A 19,464-nucleotide genomic window follows, 5' to 3' on the forward strand; every position below is an offset into this window, starting at 1 on the left:
TGATGACCCAAATAAGAGATCTGTCCCACAAAATACGACTCGTGAGGCCGTGTCACACAAGTTTTTGTCATGTAAGTATAAACCAATCGTTTCAAAGAATAATATAACAAAATATAAATTAAAAAAGTAGGGAAAATACTAAAAATTCATTGCTTGCGGTAGCCAAAACATCAGAGAATAATAGGACATTACAAGAAAAGAAAACAGACGCATTTGGGGCTTTGGGATTTGATGTGAGAAACAAACTGTGTTCCTTAGGCATCAGTCTCTTTTCTTTTTGTTCCTCTTGCTCTTCTATCAAAAGATTAGACTACATTATGCATGCCACTCCTCTATTTTTACTTCTCCTGTAAATTAATTTCTATTTCTATTCTAAAAACATATATTTGAGTAGCGAGATGCTATTTCGCGATTAATTGCTCGTGAATTTTCTAAACTTTTTTTTTTTGAATAAGTGTATAATTTTAACATTATACTAAAAAATTTATCCAAAGAATTATTTTAAAAAATATTTGTTAAATGTTTTTGCTTGGCTGGGAATGCTAATGATGGGCACTTGCAAGACCCACGCATGGAATAGAAGAATAAACCGCACCCCGACAAAGATTTCGATTTCCAGTTTCCCATGCACACTAATTCTCCTTTTTAAATTTTCAAATCTTATAATTTGCTTTACGAAAACAGAAAGTGAAAACTTCATGTTGTGTTTTGAATCGAGGAATTTGAATAACTAAATTAACTCTCATTTCATTTCATAAATTCAAACACAATTATATGATATTTTTGCTTGATTAATCACTTTTTCGAATAAATTATTATTTTTTGTCTGTTATGTTAGAAATATGACTAGGTTGTCAATTTAGTATATGCAAAAACTTGTGTGAGACGGTCTCACGGATCGTATTTTGTGAGATGGATCTCTTATTTGGGCCATCCATGAAAAAATATTATTTTTATGCGAAAAATATTACTTTTTATTGTGGTAGGGTTGACCTGTTTCATAGATTAAAATTCGTGAGACCGTCTCACAAGAGACGTACTCTTTAGTATATGACTTACTTAATATGATTAAATTTATAGATATGACCTAACATTAAATGTACAGGAAATGTTGTGAAAAAATCCGACCTATGTCAAAAATTCAGCTTTCGAAATCGACAGATGAAAACAATCGAAGGACAGAAATCATGATATCATAAAACTAAAGAGATTATTCCTTAATTCGTCGTTGATGGGACATTTTGAAACGAATAACAAATGTTCGTTTACAATCAAACATTCATGTTTTTATTCAACTTGTATCTACAAACAATGAAGAGAAAAAGTATAGAAATGGACTTTTTCCATGTCAACAAATGAAATTAAAGCAATGAAATTAATTAAAGATCGATCAAATCTTCACAATTGAGCATCGAGTCAAACTGAACCATAGGCTGCATGAAAGAGTCGAGATCCTCAAAGATGTCGTCTCCTTCGTAAGAACAGAAATCGTTGGATTCGAAGCACGTTTTTATGTCATCTGGAATGCTGCTTTGTGGTAGATACTCAAACTGATCCTGTGGTGTGGAAGGATACTCAGCAGCCAAGGTCATTTCCATCATTTCTTTGAACTTGGAAGATTGTAGCAAAAGGCCTAACGCTGACGTCGCGTTGGCAGGTCGCGGCCGAGATGTGGCGGCATCGAAAGCTTCGAAGGGTTGTTGTAGGGGTGGAAGGGTACTGGTGGCTACCATGTCTAGGTCGTGGTTGGCGCATGGAACCATGTTTGGTTCGATAATATTATCGTCGAGCTTATTGACGACGTTGTTGTTATTGTTGGGTCTTAACCATTTGATGTAACGACTTAGATCGAAATTTGTGACCGCGTTGAGTCCACGATATTCGATAGCTGCCATGTCATATGCAACTGCAGCTTCTTCTTGTGTAGCTGCACCATGTTATGTTCATATATAGTTTAGCAGAAGACTAAAAAACGAAAATTGAGACGAGTTTCGAGTATATAGAGAATTGAAAAATAAAACCATAGCATAAAAATTTACCATAAGTTCCGAGATAAAGATATTTATTGCCAAAAACTCTTCCAATTCTGGCTTCCCATCTTCCATTGTGATGATGTCTGCAAGAATATCGCAACAAATTTATATTAAAATATTGAGTAAAATTAACATGTAATTATATTCACCACATATAATTAAGAATTTAACTCATATTTTAATTCAATTTAACCTCTCAATATTGTCTCATATCTTGGCATAATTAATGGATTTTACCCAAGATCAAACTACCCTTAATAGTAGATAATGAAATATTATATATAGTATACTTTTTGTACCTTGCAACTCCTCTATACTTGGATACTCCCCTGGAGAAACCACTGCTTTTCCTGTAATTTTTCAATAATAATAAAAATAATAAAATAATTAGTATTTGAAATGTAAATTTGATAAATATTAAAAGATTGAATTATTGTTCATTAAATTAAACTCTTACCTCCTTAATGATCCAATATATTCTTCCCTAGACTGTCCATCCATCTGTATTAGCTCTTTCTCATATGTGGTCAACTGTAATTCAAAATCATCCCATTAATATTTATATATAATTACGATTCTTAAAAATCTCACTATAAATTATAATTTTATTTATAATTATTATGTAACAATTAAATTACCGGGAAATTGAGAATAGTGTCTTGACCCCAATACTTGAGTGCAGCCAAGTCATACGCATGTGCAGCTGCGTCTTCATCATCATAGGCACCTTCACACATTAAAAGATACAACCAAATAATTCACCGATGTCGTAAATTTGCGAAAGAACGAATCGAATATTGTCTTAACGCAATGTGAAATTTTACTTATCATTTTGAATTTTACAAGATACATTTGATCGATATATGTAAATTATGTGATTCTATTACGGTAAACTAATTCGTCGAAAACGTTTTCGTTTTTAAATAACATGCAAGAGTGATCGAGACTCACCAAGATAGACTGCATTTTAGATCAAATCGCCACCAAATTAGTACCAAGCCATGCATATATAGAGAACAAGAAGACATTATCAGTACCAATAATAAATTTAAATATAAGAACACAGAAACTATATAAAGTTGCATTTAATTTCAATGCGTTTTTCAAAAAAAAAAAAATTGATAACCAACCTTGTCTGCCTTTCTTGTTTTGTGCCTCGTTCCAGCAATTCTTATCCCACAAATGTGCTTCGTATCTCCCCGTCCATCGGTGCCTATAGCGTCCAACCAAAACATATTATGATCAAGTTAATCGATGATCTAATATATTGCGTAAACCGAAAATTGTAGTAGTCCATATATTTCAAATTTTCAAGACTAGTTAGTTATCCGTCACATTAATGTATTGGTCATCGAAAGATCGATTTCCGAATAAAAACAATCGATCAAATCCTAAAACCTTGTCACCCCGCGATAGATGGAGCTCCGTTGAGGAGGGGAGTCTCTAGGGATCGTCTTCCGAGTACGTTTAGCTTTCATCCCGGGATTCGTCGCGTGGTTAGCATTAGTGTTCTTTGAAGGGTTGTCGAGAATGTTCTTCTGCGATAGCTTTCCCATAGGATTTTATGTATGTAATGGTTAAGTTAGGAGAGGATTAGTTGAAGGATTAATATGACTAGGTCTTCGAATGTTAGGGTTTTTAAAGAGAAAGAAATGAGGTGAAAGAATGTGGGCTGTCAAATGGCAGGAAAATGAATGCCGGCGTGAATGATTTGGCCGTCTTAACCGGCTTTCTATGATATCTTAATCATCCTTTGTCCTAAGTTTATTTTGGGCTATTTGTTGTTTTTGTTTGTGAATTTATTTCTACGTACACTTGATAATACATATCCTTGTATTATATTAAAATACCAACTGTAGTATCGGACTTTTACAGTTGAACTAAACTAATTAACGACAATACAATTCTTCGATATTCTGCCTAGGAGGCGCATCTTCACACACGCACTTTTATTCGGGAGTAGGTTTCTTGTGAGAGGGTCTCACGAATCTTTATCTGTGAGACGGGTCAACCCTACCGATATTCACAATAAAAAATAATACTCTTAGCATAAAAAGTAATACTTTTTCATAGATGACCTAAATAAGATATCCGTCTCACATAAATTTTTAACTTTATTGGGAGATTATGGGACAAAGTGATAATTAGTTTGGTGATGCATTGTTTTATTACAATATGACAACCTTTAATGCAAGATAACTCAAGTATTTATAATATCTGAAATAATACGTATAATTTCAACTGTAGTGAAATGCTGTATAAATATATAAGGATGTGAACATTTAAAATATTATCTTTCACACTAAAAGATACCTAGGAAAACTATATGAAATTATTAAATTATATGTTTTCAGGAGTTTTATTTCTCATTTTTCAGATATTATATGTTGCGTAAATGATTAATTTACTGCATAAAAAATAGTAAAAAAATTATCAATCTCACATGAGACAGTCGCTAATTTACGTACGTCCGAAATAATTTTTTTATATTCGGTTCAAGATTGTGTGTAGTCTATTAATGAATACAAAAACTTCGTAATTTTGTGTCACTGTCATCACTATAAAATTCACGCATTAAAAAAACCAAAAAATAAAATAAAAAATTCTACAGAATATTTGCACGACGACTTCTGTAAAAGCGAATGAATGGCTGATCTCAATAAATAGTGGGAAAAAAATTCAATTTACTGAATTTCATAATTAATGAAGCTGGCACGCACAACTTTTTCAAGAACATGCAAAGAATTTCTAACAAATTAAAAATCAGTCCATCGCTCCACAGAATTAGTAACTATTTCTTTTTTTAATTGTAATTTCAAATACTAATTATAACACTTGATATTATAATATCAAAATTCAAATCCCTTGATGCAATTCAAGTATTTGCATTTAAATGCAACACTTTGTTAGAGAGAAGTATGACAAAAATTAGTAAAGTCTTGTAAATTCTCGGGTTTTGACGGTGCTTAATTAGCTAGAAAGAGTTAAATGATGCAATCTGTGTATGAGTAAATATTATTGGTAGTATCAACGTTTGGTGGTTTTATTAGCTGCTCCGATTCAGATTTACTAATTTAATCAAAGATTTAGTCTTCTTCCTCCTAACTTCTTCCCCTGTCCCTATGCTCTTCTTCGTTTTTTTTACTCAAAACACGTGAGGAGAATGTACGTGTGCATGTATTTTTGTTATACAAAGCGACTTAAAATATTCAACGGTATATAAAAGTTGAGTCCGTCTTGACGTGAGACAATCTCACATATTTATATCTATGAGATGAGTTGACCCGGTTCATATTTACAAATAAAATTGACCGTTTTTTATGATTTTCATGCATTCTGAGTCATTTGTATTTGCTTTCTTGATCTACACTTTATGTATTTGGTACTAGTCTCTCTTGACATATTATAATGAATTGATGATACACTTGATAAAGGAAGTAAATATCAAATGCATGAAGTATGAGGATGTAAATACAAATAAGCCTTACATATTAATATCTGCCAAAATAAAAATCAATGAAATGGTGAGATAAATTTTAATTTTAAAGAAGTAATTTTTTTAAGAATTAGACGATAAATTTTTTTTTCCCGAACAGAACAGCTTAAAATGACTGGTACATAGAAAAATATATATAATAAAACCAGAAACAGATGTGAATTGTTACCCAGTGCTTTAACAAATAATATATCTGGCGATTGCTAGCCAATATACAGATACATTTCCATTGACCACAACATTTTCTACATGCTTGTTTATTGATTTAAAGTTTTGAAAGATTCAAAATTTCATTAACTAAATAATTATAAAAATATTTCAAAAATCTACCGCCAACAATTTATCTGTAAGATTAGCCTAACATCAATATCAAATAAAGTCTATAATTTATCATCAAGTAAACCCATCACATAGATACATCTCTAATTAAGTTAGACCAAGTGCTGCTCACTCATTCCATTTCCCAGAGATGTAGCCATCTTCAAACTACTACAGGCAAGTCGCAACATTTTGAAATATTTCTTCAAGTCACTGACCCTTGAATGGACTCGAAGATATGGCGTAGGAATATAATCATGAAACGACCTACGAAAAGCAGAGGGGAATAACTAGACGCTCCCGTTAAGACAGAATACTCAAGGTTGGTGTTTTAGTATTCCTCATCATCGAAGTCATCATCACCTTCATCGCTATGATGTTCGTAAATCTGATATTCTTCTCCGTCGTATGGGTCAGCACCTTGCATTTCATCATCGCCTTCTGCAGCATTGAAGGGAAAACTACCAAAAAGCTCCTGGAGATAATCCTTCGAGACATTTTCATGTTCAGTGTCTGTAGATCGTGTATAGGATATAGTTTATTTGATTTCAATATGTTAATTGATCCAACAATAATGGTCATCGATAAGTTCATATGCAGCAAATTTCAAACATATAGATTATTTTAAGAAATAATAAAAATAAAAGCAAATCAAAATAAGTAATGGAAAGCGTCAAAGACAATCCAACAAAAATGTCATCTGAAATTGGAGGCAACGATGAAGATAGAAAAATATATAACATGACATTTCACACAGCCTCCTCTAGACGTAATCGATGAAACATGCACTTTTTATTTATTATCATCAAGGTAATGAATAAATTATTAAGAATAACGGAAACAGAGATTAAAAAAAAAACCAGAGCAAGTTGCAAGGATACATGAATGAGGTCGTAGCAAAAAATCCCTGTCCTCTTCAACCTGGAAAAGAAAATGCAAATGTTAGGTGGTGCATTGGTAGATCATTACTTCAAAAATTTATTCGGGTAAGGGCCAAATACGCGAAGAATGATTTAACAGACAAATACATAGGAACTGTTTGTTTTCGTTTTGGTTGTTCCGCGGAACTAAGATGCAATTTTGAATTCATTTTTTGGTTACAAGATTATAATTATAGATATTAAACAATGTCAGAAATTGGTAGGTGGTGGTTTCACTTCATAACATAGTTTTTTTTTGAAGGAACATAACATATAGTTTTAACAATTTTAAAAATGTTAATTTCGATAAAAATGAAATATAACAATAGAATATTTTTAAAAAATGATCAAAATACGAACTAAAAGTAGTTATATATCAGGACGTGAGAAAATAAGGGAAAATCTGAAAATATGTTTCAAGAGAAAATAATGAAAATGGGCTTGTAATGTTCACATTTATTTTGTGGAGTGGAAAATAAGGATGGGAAATGAAACCAACCAAAGTGGTAATCCCTAGATCAATACCTCAGCTGCATCAAAACCTTCCCCAAGATTGTCTTCTTCCATTTCATCTTCCTCGTATTCAACTTCATCAATGGGGAGTTCTTTATCAACACTCTGTACGATATCTGCAACATATAACCTCGCTAGATTTTACTCAAGATAAAAAACAAGTGTATCAGGTGATAACAACGGAGGCTAATTCAATTAGCTAATAGAAGAAAGTATCATGCTAGTGATATATAATAATATTGGAACCATATGAAAAGGTGAATAAGAAAGGTACATTAATAAATCTGGAAATAAAGAATTCATAATGCAGATTGATTTAAACCTTCATTAGCCTGTTTTCCTTCATTGCCTTTCAAATCCTTCAAATTAATCTGTACTTTCTTTGATCTCTCAAAGCGTCTAGAAACAGACTTCAATATGGATTCTGCACCAACCTCGGGGTATACGGTCAAAAACCTCTGAGCTACTCGCAATCTCAAGCAATCAATTACATGAGATGAAAACCATCCCGTTTGCAGCTGGAAAAAAAGAGCAAATTTTTGAAAGCTGATCGAGCACCCACATTCTACAGACAGCAAATACGGTCAAAAAAATCTTGACTTCTACAGTACGAAAGGAAGAGAAAGAAAATATTTCACTTTTTACTTTTGAACTTTCTTTTTGCTAAAAAGGCAATAATAAAATCTCCTCGAATCCAAAAAACAGAAGACATGAATGTAGAGTAGAAATAGTGTAAAAATAAACATTAAAGCAAAAAAAAATTATCATAAAAAAATGACGAAAATGTATGCAATATTCAAAAACCAAATCAATTTATTCAGGTCAAAATAACTATTTTCTTGATTATGTTCTACTTTTGATCTCCACAACCCTACCTACAATAACATAATTCCATTTGGCATAACAAGTTTCTCCAAACCCAAAATTTGGCTGCTACACATTCTCAAATATTCGGAGCAAAATAAATTGTCTGGAAAGAGATTTGAAGATCGAAAAAACTGTCCAATTGAACAGTTTAATAGCACATTCAAGAACCGAGATAATCAATCAAAACAGACGAGATATATTTTCAAGCTTTGAGAAATTAGACTGTGGTTCTGTTCAGTTTTACCAGGCCAACCCAACTGTCATATTATTTAATATTTACCAAAACAATTCAATATTTCTTCTCAAATATTCAATCAGGTTCCTTGAGAGAAAATTTGATAGGAAAATGAAAGTATATCATACGCTGCAGCTTTCTTGACTTGAAGGTTTTTTGATTTCTTGTTGAATATAATCATCCTTAAGTTCAAAGAGTTGTAATAGAACTTGGCATTTATATGGGAAAACCTCAAATGCACAAATATCCTTCCAATTGTTCTTCAATCTGCACATGACAGATAGAAAGACAATTAATCTGCTATAGAGAGAGATTTTAGTAGCACAATCATCATCTAAAGACATGATATTGTTAGCCAGTAACAGACAACCGTATTTCTTTAATAACTACTTGATTTGTTGGACTCTAGGTAATCTGTTTAGTATAAAATGTATTATGTGAATTAACCGTCAATTTTTATCAGTTTAAATAAATCTTGGTCATAATCAAGACTATATAATTGTAATGCAGTACAGTCTGAACTCAGAACCAAGAGAAGAGAGAACCTAATTTTTCTTTTAGGTTCAGAACTTATAAAATTCCTTACCCAGATGAGGCATTGGCATCACAATAGCTTCGTAACAATGGTGGCACTCGAAAATCAGTCTTTTGATATCTAATCAAGTAAACCACGATAAGTTAGCCTTAGTAAATACAAGACTTAACAAATGAAGCTTATGGATTATATCAGAGAAAATACAATTTAAGACATCATAACACCGAAAGAACTTGCTGAAGGAGTGGTTAAGACAAATTTTCCAGGTGATTAAAATGTCAAAATAACTTATATTCTCTTTCAGAAAAATGTGCGAACATAAGTTCTCGTGATGGAACATGTAGAAAAGATAGAATATGTTTTCAGACTACAGATTCCTACAAAAGAAAGTTCTGAAGAAGTTAATTGAGCCTACTAGCTAGTCATGGCATCTCAGAAATTATTTGTAATAATAATTTTGAAGAGAAACTCTGAACAAAAATCAAATTTCAGAAGCTATATCGTCTACATGCTTTAATTCACCCTCAGTGATGAAAAAAAAGTCGAGCAAACTATTCAAGCAAAACAGATTATTCATATGTTTATAGTTAACCATTGGACAATACGGTCTCCTTCTCTTGCCAGACCACCTTTTCCACCCGTACTCCAAAAATACCAAATTCAAAATACTCAATTTAGGGAAGCCAAAAAAGTGAGGCAGCCCCTAAACAAGCTCCAATTCACCATTATCTATTGCACCATGAATCACCAGATTTATTGAAGTGATAAGTAAGCTGTGTTCCTCTTGAGATTCATTTCTCTCCTTCAGTTTATGTTATCCATCCTTGTTTTGGTGCCAAAATTGGTGAGTGTAACTTTCCAGCAGAAACAGGGATTTGGAATAAGCAATAAAACTCGAGAGCATAAAACATTCAAACGGCAGTTTGAGCATCCAGATGCTCAAGTATTTAATTTGCAGTTCAATAGACAATTAAAGAAATAGACTTAAAAAATCTAAAGCGAGTAATGGAGCTTCCAGATTTAGAGGGCATATTGAAATTGTAAGTATATGCAATAGATTTGCTTTCAAGTAACACGTTACTTCTCAAGTGCAAGAATTTTGCTAGCATCAATTTAAATTCGCTATTGTCTATCTCCTTCGCTATTGTCTATCTCCTTACACAAATATTTTTTGCACAAAAATAATTTCTTGTTGTTTTCTCCTGAAACACTTCAATAAACGTACAGAAGCTCCAGAGGAAATTGCATATCGTGATGCAGATACAACCCAGACGATAAAAATTTCAGACAACTAGATCAAATAAGAAAATATCATACATAATCTACACTCTAGAAAGTGAAAATTTGCATTATGCAACACCAAGATGCGAAAGTGTATCTGGATGAAAACTAACATGCGAGATTCAGGATCTTTTCGGGGATCATATCCTTTTTTGACCCAGAACCTTAGAAATGGCCCATTTGAGAAGTAATATGCTGCTATGAACAGAAGCCTGGAAAATCAAAACTAAACTTGCATAAAAAAATTGACCTTTGACAAGAGTTTGTGTTAAACGTTGCATTTTGTAGTAGCATATTATACAAGACAGAAATAAAACCTTTTAAGCACATTGCCTCCAACATTCAGGCCTCGATCAATTAAACGTTCTGCTAATGACTCTTTGAGCCATATTGGACGCTCATCAAACAATTCACAAACAGCTGTCTGCCACTGCCATCGTTCTGAGTCCCTGGGTATGAATTTCTCCCAGTATACTTTCTTTGGGATATGTATGATTGTCAAGTGCAAACAAACAACTCATCGAGTTGATAACATTCGAATTTTTAATCAATCATCACTTCAAGCGATAAGAATAATTGTCTGTTACATCAATGGGGCTGCTCGCTACTACTACATGTAATGCACTATCAAAAGGATTGATCCAGCCCGGAAGAAAATACAATCTCAAGGAATACAAATTAAAAAAAATACTGCTAAACCCTCTCTTATTTTTTTCAGCTCCAAGAAACGTGTTCTTATCCTATTGATATCTTTTCATCACTAAAATGAATGGAGAACTCCATCTAATTGTTCACTATCATAAAGAATTGAACAGCTGAAAACAGATCAATTTAGTTTCTTTTCAAGTATGATAGCAGCAATACTTGTGCTAAATTTAATTTTTTTGGCTTGCAATTGCATTATTTCCTTTGCTAAAGTCCATACTAAACAAAATCCCACAGACCACAAGGCACGTATCAGGCTCTAGGCCCAGAGAGGCTCAGCCTTTGAACCCAAGAGTAACCGATATCTTCTATAAAGCATGCCCAAACCTTAGTGCATTTTAAATGCCCAATGCCAGTTCTGAACACACCTATGCGTCAGAATAGTACGTCCGAAATGACATGCATAAAAATATTCATTCATTTTCGCAACGCCTCACTTTACTAAGGGGCTTAGCGCCTTGTCTTCTGCCTAGGCTCTTCAATTGCCATGTGCCTCGCTAGACATTGCACTTATAATAGCTATGTTCAAGTCATGTATTATAATATCAAAATTGCACTGCAAGTGATCCTTTTTTTTTTTAACGAAACGAAAATTGTACAACAATAGATCAGGTGACAAACGTGGTCGTAAACAAAAAAGCAGATGAGATAGGAAATGGACAAAGCAAATAACAGGTAGTAGTTTAGGAAAAAAATTAACATAATAACGTATATATTTAACAATTAGGATATCTTTAATGTTGAAGTCAATGGCAAGACATTGCTCAATCTCCATCTGCAATAAAATGAATTGAAACTTTACAGATCCAAATAAAGTAATGAGACAAATATTCGCAGCTATAGAAAACCATAAGTAATTGATTTTGTGGTTTTTGGTTTATTATTTACACCCGAAGCTCAACAATATACCCAAAATAAGTAATGGGGAGCTGGGATTATAACCGCAGAATGCATATGATATTGAAGTGATAGTAAGGCACTAAACAGAAGGCTTAATTGCTTTTTTGCCAAAAGATCATCGGGTGGCCCATAGGGCAACGGTAGGTCTGGGTTCTGATATCATATTAAAATTGAGATTTGGATCTAACTCAACCCCAAAAGCTAGCCCAAGAGATAGTATTGTCCAAATCCACATATATAATTATCAATAACTTAATCCAAACGATGTGAGACATTTAACAGTTTTTTTGTCAAAAGATCTACTCACCTCCCAGCGCTGCTGCATTACTACCTCTTGTTTCCTTTTCAAGCTCGGATCTGAGCAAGGTTTTAAACTGCAAGTGCAAAATAACTAATAATAAAATCCAATAAACCACCTTTTCATGCCTTCTGTAACATCATAAAACTACTGTTTTACGCCAAGGCTATGACTCCATCAAAAGTTGAAAGCAGTCAGAGGCATCTTTGAGACTAAATAAAATATGATGCATCATAAAATTTTATGAAAATATATGCACGAGTAACAGAACAGAACGTGATTCCAAAAGGCTAATGTCTGGATTAGTTTCACATCGATCTCAGTGACTGGCTTATACTTCCACAGATTACTAGATAAAACATAAGGTTTTCTCAAAATTACTTGCAGGTGAAGGAGCTAAAAGCCATCCGAACAAAAAATATGATAATATGTTTCTACATAATGAGTTCGAGCAGAATTATTAGTAAATGACGGCTGACATTAGAAGTCATCCAAATGACAGACCCATTATTTTTTCCAAAAATGAACATGAATCACATGCTACTAAAGTAGGTGAGATGCAAGGCATTCTTCGAACTCTAATAAACATTTAGTCCAAATCCTTATGTAAAAACGCATTGTCAAATCCTCTACCTGTTGAGTGTCTCTCAACAAGCTATTCATATTAAGCTAATTTACATAATATCAGAGTATTTAACACCTTGGCACTTGTTGAGAACAGCTAGTATCTGGGGACAATATTGGGCAAATGGGACATCAAAAAATGTTATGAAAGTTTTATAATGCATTTCAATGAGAGAAATTCAGAAGTACAATAAATTGAGAAGATTAAAAGCATTCATGATTCTGATGCGAAAAAAAATTCCAGTTTAGCATTGAGACGTATCTATGAACATCAGTTGTTACGGTAATAGATAATGTCAATAAACGAAGCAATGGTCAACATGATTTTACTAAGTGCAAACATTGTTTGGCATCAATCAGGCACATCAACTCTGTTAACACTATTACCAAAAAATATCTCTCCAAAAAGGAAGTATAGAAAAGGAAGAAATGAAGTCTTCCAAAATAATTTAGAGAATATTTATCACTATTTTTCTCCAAATTCACAATATGTAGCATTTGAAGTTAATACTCTATTTCTCCTCAAATGAAATATTATGTAGTTCTTAATTTTTCCAGGGCAGAATGAATGACACATCAAAAAGGTTATAAATGACTGGAAAATCAGGTGAAATAAAATCATACACGCCAAATCAACTCACACAACGTTTTCTGGCAGATCCTTTGTGGAAAAAAGTGGTGGAACCACCATCATCAAATCCTCATGATCAAAATCCAGTAAAACACCCTTTCCTACAAATTGCATTAAGAAAAATTTAAAATACTAGCAAATCTAGTTACCTGAAAGCTCAAAAACAAGAAAGAAGCCCTTACTGAATTGTGGTTCTTCTTCATCCCAATTCCTTTTTTTCCTTCTAGCATTATCAGCGTGAACAGCAAGAACATGCTGGTAATCCACCATACCTTCGGAGAACAGCAGGAAGATGGAATGCAATAACAGAGAAATGAATTTTTGCAGCAATTGCTAAACAAGAGGGTGATTGGAAACATAAGAAAAAACAGATCAGCCTAACCATTGAAGTGATACGCCTCAGACACTTGAGCAACGATATCGGCAAAAAGTGTTTCATGTGCTCCAGTCTGTGTCTGTACATCAACTTCAGAAGAATCTGGATGGGGTTCAGATTCAGGACGAACAATCTTTTGTGAAGTTTCAGATAATTTAGGAAAGGTATCATTCTGCTCAAGATTAACTGCTGATGCATGTTCAGGAACTCCACCAGGGTTGTTTTTATTTATCAAACTCTTAACTTTCTTTTTTGAAATTTTCAGTAAAAAATTATTGCAGGGCTGGAGTTCTCCAAAGGCTGGGTGTGAATATGGATCTTCCGGGCGAAAATGTAGCTCCAACCTGTTTAACTTATTGGTACAGACCTGAAAACATAGAGATTTAATTTGCATGCAACATGCTGAAATATAGGTATTTCAACATGTAACTATATTTCAGCATGTAACTGAACTACGATAGCTTAATGAAAGGCTGAATGATGATTAAACCAATCCAATCAGCTGTGTCCTGAAAGTAACTATAATCATAAACTTTTTCGCTTACGAGGCCGAATGTATTACCAAATTCATTTTTGTACAACCTTGCACTTTTATATTTAGTAGGTTATGAACACAACCGCCATAAATTTAATTACAAAGAGAAATAATACAAAAGATGATTGATTCCAAATGATGGTCTTAACTTCTCCATGGCACAGACTAAGATCTCCTTCTTGAGTCTTGACAACACCATTATTCAAAACTATCCCATTAATATTTGTACATGGTTCTTCCCCTATCTAGGATCAAAGCTGTGACTCTAAACATACCAGCTATGCTACAAGACTAGAACGCAGTTGATCAACATTTATTCACCTCACGATTCAAAGACAATCACTACATGCTCGGAATCGCGATATATGTTCATCTATAAGAAAATTTAAGATAGGGGAGGCACTAGTACTCGGTAGAACATGTGCACATAAAGGAAAGCTAGCACATTACCATTCCAAGACGCACATACTGATTTAGCATTATCAATCTATCTTCCAAATCCCAAGCACTATAAGATCACCAACCCAAATAAAATTAAATAAATACTCCAAAAATATATAAACTTGCGACAAACATACAGTGTGCAATAAAATACAATCTAATACGGATCACATCTCTTAACACTCAATGATCACTTCAGCATTGAAATAGTCCAATAAGAAATATAAAAGGTAGTACTGTTATCGCAAAAATTTAGTTATATGCTCACCTTGAGAATGCCTTCGGTACCCCCCAAAGTCTCAACAGCGCGTTCGATGGAAGAAGGGTAACCCGGGTAGTGTACAGCAAACGCCTTGCTGCTGCTGGGTAAATTACCCGATATTGTGCCGTCCTCGATGATACCCATAGCTAAACAGATCAAAGAAAAACCAATATTGGTGGTTAAATAAAGTAGTCTGTAGTCATATTCGATAATCTCCACACACACACACACAAAAAAGGAAAAATCTTCAGCTTTTGGTTTTCCAAAATTTCCACCAAACCAGGTAATCTCCTCTCACAGAACCATAACAACAAAAGTTATCTTCTTCTTTTGTTGGCTAATAAATCTTAAGGCTTTAAAACAATGTCAAGATGGATTCTTTACCCGCTAGCTTGATCGCATGATTTGCCAACCAAGATTTGCCACTGATAAACGGAATTTACGCCCTATGATTTTCTTTCTATTTATATTGCTTAGTGGGAACGAGCGTCGGAGGACCGTGGCAGCGGCAGTGGAGTAGCTCGACGAAATCACCTAGGAGAACAGCGGAGGAGAGCATCAAAATACCGCAGGCCGAAACTTCGGAATGAAGAGGGCCCCACCTGTATGTATGGCTGTATCACATCCCGTGATAAATTTATAAATAACTATTTTCTATTAAATTTAATTAATTATTCCTTTAATAATTTAAAATTCACGACAACAAAATATTATTATGAATATTTAATTTTTAGTTATAATAATAAAAATTAGGGTCAAATTTTATTTAGACAAATTAAGTACGTTGATTTTATAAATATCTCAAAATCTTAAAACTTAGGATTAATTTACTGTTTTGATGGTGTGATTTTTTATTTTTTTTGGAACCCGAACCAAACCGAAAGTATTTAATTTGGGCTTCGATTTTGGAACGATCGAAGCCCAAATCGAAAGTACCAAATTTATGTTTTTTTTATAATAATAATAATTGTATTCATGTAACAAAAATAATAATAAATGTTTTGAAAATAATAATAATTAAAATAAAATATAATTCATTGATTATATTTTGGAACGTCTATTTTGGAGTTTTTTTTTCATAATCATTTACCCTGAAATAATTTATCTAAAATAATTCTTTATATATATTTTTTGAACAATTTTTTTTATATTTAATAATATAGTATAGGGATAAAATAGAAAATATAATCATATAAAAGATGGCCTGAGATCTTTTAAAAGCATTCGGCCCAATAAAAGTCCGGCCCAAACTTGCATGCGTATTTCATTGGCTTTAGTTTCACATTTCGCTAACCCTAGCCTTAGCTTGGTACACCCAGAGACCGTCGAAATCTAAAGATGCCGGCGGGTCACGGTCTTAGGGCGCGCACTCGGGATCTATTCGCGCGGCCGTTCAGGAAGAAGGGTCCAACTCATCTGTCAACTTATCTTCGGATCTACAAAATTGGGGATTACGTGGATGTCAAGGTTAATGGATCGATTCACAAAGGCATGCCGCACAAATACTACCATGGACGAACTGGTCGCGTCTGGAACGTCACCAAGCGCGCCATTGGAGTCGAAATCAACAAACAGGTCCGAACAGTGAATTTTTGTATGCTAAATTACGTTTTAAATTGGATTAGTCGATTTTGGTTTATTTAATTGACGTGCATATCATGCTTGTGGATCAAAATTGAAGTAAACTGTGTTCTAGTGCTGTTATTATATATGCTGCTTGTAGTGATTGACTGTTGCTGTGAACCTCTCAGAACCATTTGTGACTGGGTCAGGGATGGATCCAGATGTTAATATGAAAATAGATAACAAAATGACCTTTATATTTTTTTAAAAAAAATTTATTGTTCCTGGCCTATTCTAAATAAAAATTTAATTTTAAAAAAAGAGGTTTAATCAATATCATTTTTCAAAATTTATATATTATTTAAATTAATATGAAACTCGTGTAATATATTCAAAATTAAATTCTATTAAATAAAAGAATTGATAAAATATATTTATCACTTTTATGAGTTATTTGCACCAAACTCCCTTTGAAATATCGCTCTGAAAGTTAAATAGGTATTCTAGATATTAACTTTTATGAGTTATTTGCATCGTGATATCTTTAAAAAAAAATTAGACGTTGCTTAAATCTCTATATATAATTACCCAAAAAAAATTAAAATTGGCTCGAATCTCTATAATTCCTTGTAAAAAAAAAAATCGGTCTGTGCTACAGCTAGGGACGGGCCAAGCATAGGTACGTCCCTGACTCGGGCCAAAAGATGCCTTTAGCTAAGATAGTCTTATTTATTTGTAGTTCAAGTTGTACAGAGAAGAAAATTGAATTCTATTCAATTTATATTTAGTTTAACAAATCATAATTCAAGTTGATGTTTGTACTTACTCATTTGTGTGTTCTAACTCATCCATATGTTTCCTGTTCATTTGACCCTAAACCGGCCGTCGAACTGATACACTATGTGACCTTTATCGAATCAAGGTTGGTAACAGAATCATAAAAAAGAGAATTCATGTACGTGTAGAACACGTCCAGCCATCGCGGTGCCATGAGGAAATCCTGCAGAGGATCAGGAAGAATGATCAACTGAAGGCCGAGGCAAAAGAAGAAGGCAAGATTATCAGCACCAAAAGACAGCCAGAAGGGCCAAAACCTGGTTTTATGGTGGAAGGTGCTACGCTCGAAACGGTCACTCCGATCCCATATGATGTGGTGAATGATCTCAAGGGTGGTTATTGAGGATCTGTTACCAGGCCTTTTGACTTCTTGATAATTGTTTGCTCAAGACTTTCCTTTTCTTTTCTTTGGTTATGAGATGGCCAAGTAGCATATGGTGTTTTATGGAATTATAAGTTCTGTTGAATGAGCTGCTGTTTTTACTGTTAGCAAAACAATCTTATGGTAATGTCCTTGCATGCATGTTCGATATCACCTTCGCTAGGACGGACTTGTTCAAGTTGTACCACCCTCATCTTTTGGGAAATAACTCTCCAAATATACTTGAGGAGATTAGTTTTCAGAAAGATTGTTTTGCTAACTATCATGCAACCGAAATTGATATTGGTTGATAAAACACAATGGATCTGTTTTCGTGGTTCAACTAGGCTTGGTATAAGGTGTGGTGCTCAGGTGAAGGAGATGATACTACGCATGTTATTGACCCTCATATGTTGCTGAGATGGTTATGATATTATCAGTTTAAATATCAAAACATTTCCAGGGCTTAATTTGACATTTCGCTATTAATTAAATAAAATAGAACAAACTGCATGATTATTTTTGGAAAGGAGGCGGGGGTCCTACAATTTGTATGTAGGTTTTTTATTGCATCAATAAGACAATAACAGTCTATGTAGATTATGACAAAAAAAATTCTTTGCGAATTTGTAAAATTTTGTAAATATGATTATTTTTTGAACATTTATAAATACTATTTAAATTTAAATATATTAAAAGGCGTGAGTTTTAGTCATGAAACAATTTTTTAAAAAATGAGATTTGTTTTTTCTCTCGTTTCACTACAAAAAAAAAAAAAAAAAAATTAGCGATCGTCGCGAAAAGGTTAAAGCAACGGTTTTAACGACGGTTTGGCGATTCGTAACTGGAGTTAGCGTCGTTTTTGAGAAAGCGACGGTTTCTGAACTTCCGTCGCACGTAGCGACGGTTTTATTGAAGAAGACCGCCGCTAATGTAAGCGACGGTTTACATGTTGATCGTCGCTAATGTAAGCGACGGTTATATGCAGATCGTCGTTATATTAGTCAGCGGTTTTTTTAAAAACCGTCGCTATATCGTCGCTATATTAGTCGGCGGTTTTTTTAAAAAACTGTCGCTTAATATCGCGAATGTGTGTAATGAAACGACGGTGTGTAATGAAGCGACAGTGTGTAATGAAGCGACGATTTGTATGTATAAACACTGCCATAAAATTAACAAATAAACTATTACCCAAAAATTAAAATCATGTATTAAATTTTTTGTAAAAAAAAACATTTAAAAACCTGATTTGTGCGAAGATATGCAGTTCCACGTAACGCTGGAAGATCGCACCGACTAGCAAATTTACGAAATAAATACGAAAAATGTTAGTACAAAATAAAAACCGAAACTTCGAAAAAATTATAAAGTTTCGCTACTACCAGAGATAGCGAAAATCGCTTAAGAAAAATGTTCACGAACCTCGGTATAAATAGAATCATAGCGACGGTCTTTGAAAGAACTGTCGCTATTTGCGACGGAAAGACATAACCGTCGCCAATGGTGACCGTTATTTCAAAAACCGTCGCCGATTTTGCTCGGCGACGGTTAACCGTCGCTTATAGCGATGGTTTGTAAAAATCGTCGTTAAAAGTGACGGTTGTTGACAAACAATCGCCGATTTATTTACTTATTTTGATTAGCGACGATTGTATAAAAATCGTCGCTATTAATCCATCCGTTTTTTTGTAGTGTTTGTTAGAGCTATCCGTTCGGGGCCTCAATTTTAAAAA

General features: G+C 33.6%; 3 protein-coding genes across 8 annotated transcripts; 1 reads left to right on the plus strand and 2 right to left on the minus strand.

Moving 5' to 3' along the window:
• Window positions 1-1,326: 1,326 nt before the first annotated feature.
• On the minus strand, window positions 1,327-3,589 carry LOC142529686 (AP2-like ethylene-responsive transcription factor At1g16060). Its single transcript, XM_075635293.1, has 8 exons — window positions 3,432-3,589; window positions 3,164-3,246; window positions 2,985-2,993; window positions 2,672-2,760; window positions 2,491-2,564; window positions 2,333-2,383; window positions 2,040-2,116; window positions 1,327-1,927 (listed from the first exon to the last, which is right to left on the minus strand). The coding sequence occupies exons 1-8, from the start codon at window positions 3,587-3,589 to the stop codon at window positions 1,380-1,382; spliced, it is 1,089 nt and encodes a 362-aa protein (XP_075491408.1). The 3' UTR covers window positions 1,327-1,379.
• A 2,307-nt stretch (window positions 3,590-5,896) lies between these two features.
• Window positions 5,897-19,045, minus strand: LOC142528701 (uncharacterized). 6 transcript variants are annotated; one of them, XM_075633802.1, is made up of 15 exons: window positions 18,976-19,045; window positions 14,977-15,116; window positions 13,739-14,099; window positions 13,539-13,628; window positions 13,367-13,457; window positions 12,111-12,177; window positions 11,630-11,678; window positions 10,516-10,681; window positions 10,312-10,410; window positions 8,969-9,037; window positions 8,511-8,649; window positions 7,603-7,798; window positions 7,293-7,396; window positions 6,729-6,768; window positions 5,897-6,360 (listed from the first exon to the last, which is right to left on the minus strand). In XM_075633802.1, exons 2-15 carry the CDS (start codon window positions 15,112-15,114, stop codon window positions 6,179-6,181), a joined length of 1,791 nt encoding a protein of 596 aa, XP_075489917.1. In that variant the 5' UTR covers window positions 15,115-15,116; window positions 18,976-19,045; the 3' UTR covers window positions 5,897-6,178. The 6 variants fall into 6 exon arrangements, 5 of the variants coding, with proteins under 5 accessions (XP_075489917.1, XP_075489916.1, XP_075489918.1 ...); XM_075633801.1 differs by lacking the exon at window positions 18,976-19,045 and adding an exon at window positions 15,355-15,553; XM_075633803.1 differs by lacking the exon at window positions 18,976-19,045 and adding an exon at window positions 15,355-15,553 and having other exon boundaries at window positions 10,516-10,676; window positions 11,625-11,678.
• Window positions 16,246-17,837, plus strand: LOC142529785 (large ribosomal subunit protein eL21z/eL21y-like). The gene is made up of 2 exons (XM_075635424.1): window positions 16,246-16,545; window positions 17,456-17,837. Exons 1-2 carry the CDS (start codon window positions 16,309-16,311, stop codon window positions 17,711-17,713), a joined length of 495 nt encoding a protein of 164 aa, XP_075491539.1. The 5' UTR covers window positions 16,246-16,308; the 3' UTR covers window positions 17,714-17,837.
• Window positions 19,046-19,464: the final 419 nt, after the last annotated feature.

This window comes from Primulina tabacum, chromosome 16, assembly GCF_025594145.1.
Source record: "Primulina tabacum isolate GXHZ01 chromosome 16, ASM2559414v2, whole genome shotgun sequence".
NCBI classification, from domain to species: domain Eukaryota; kingdom Viridiplantae; phylum Streptophyta; class Magnoliopsida; order Lamiales; family Gesneriaceae; genus Primulina; species Primulina tabacum.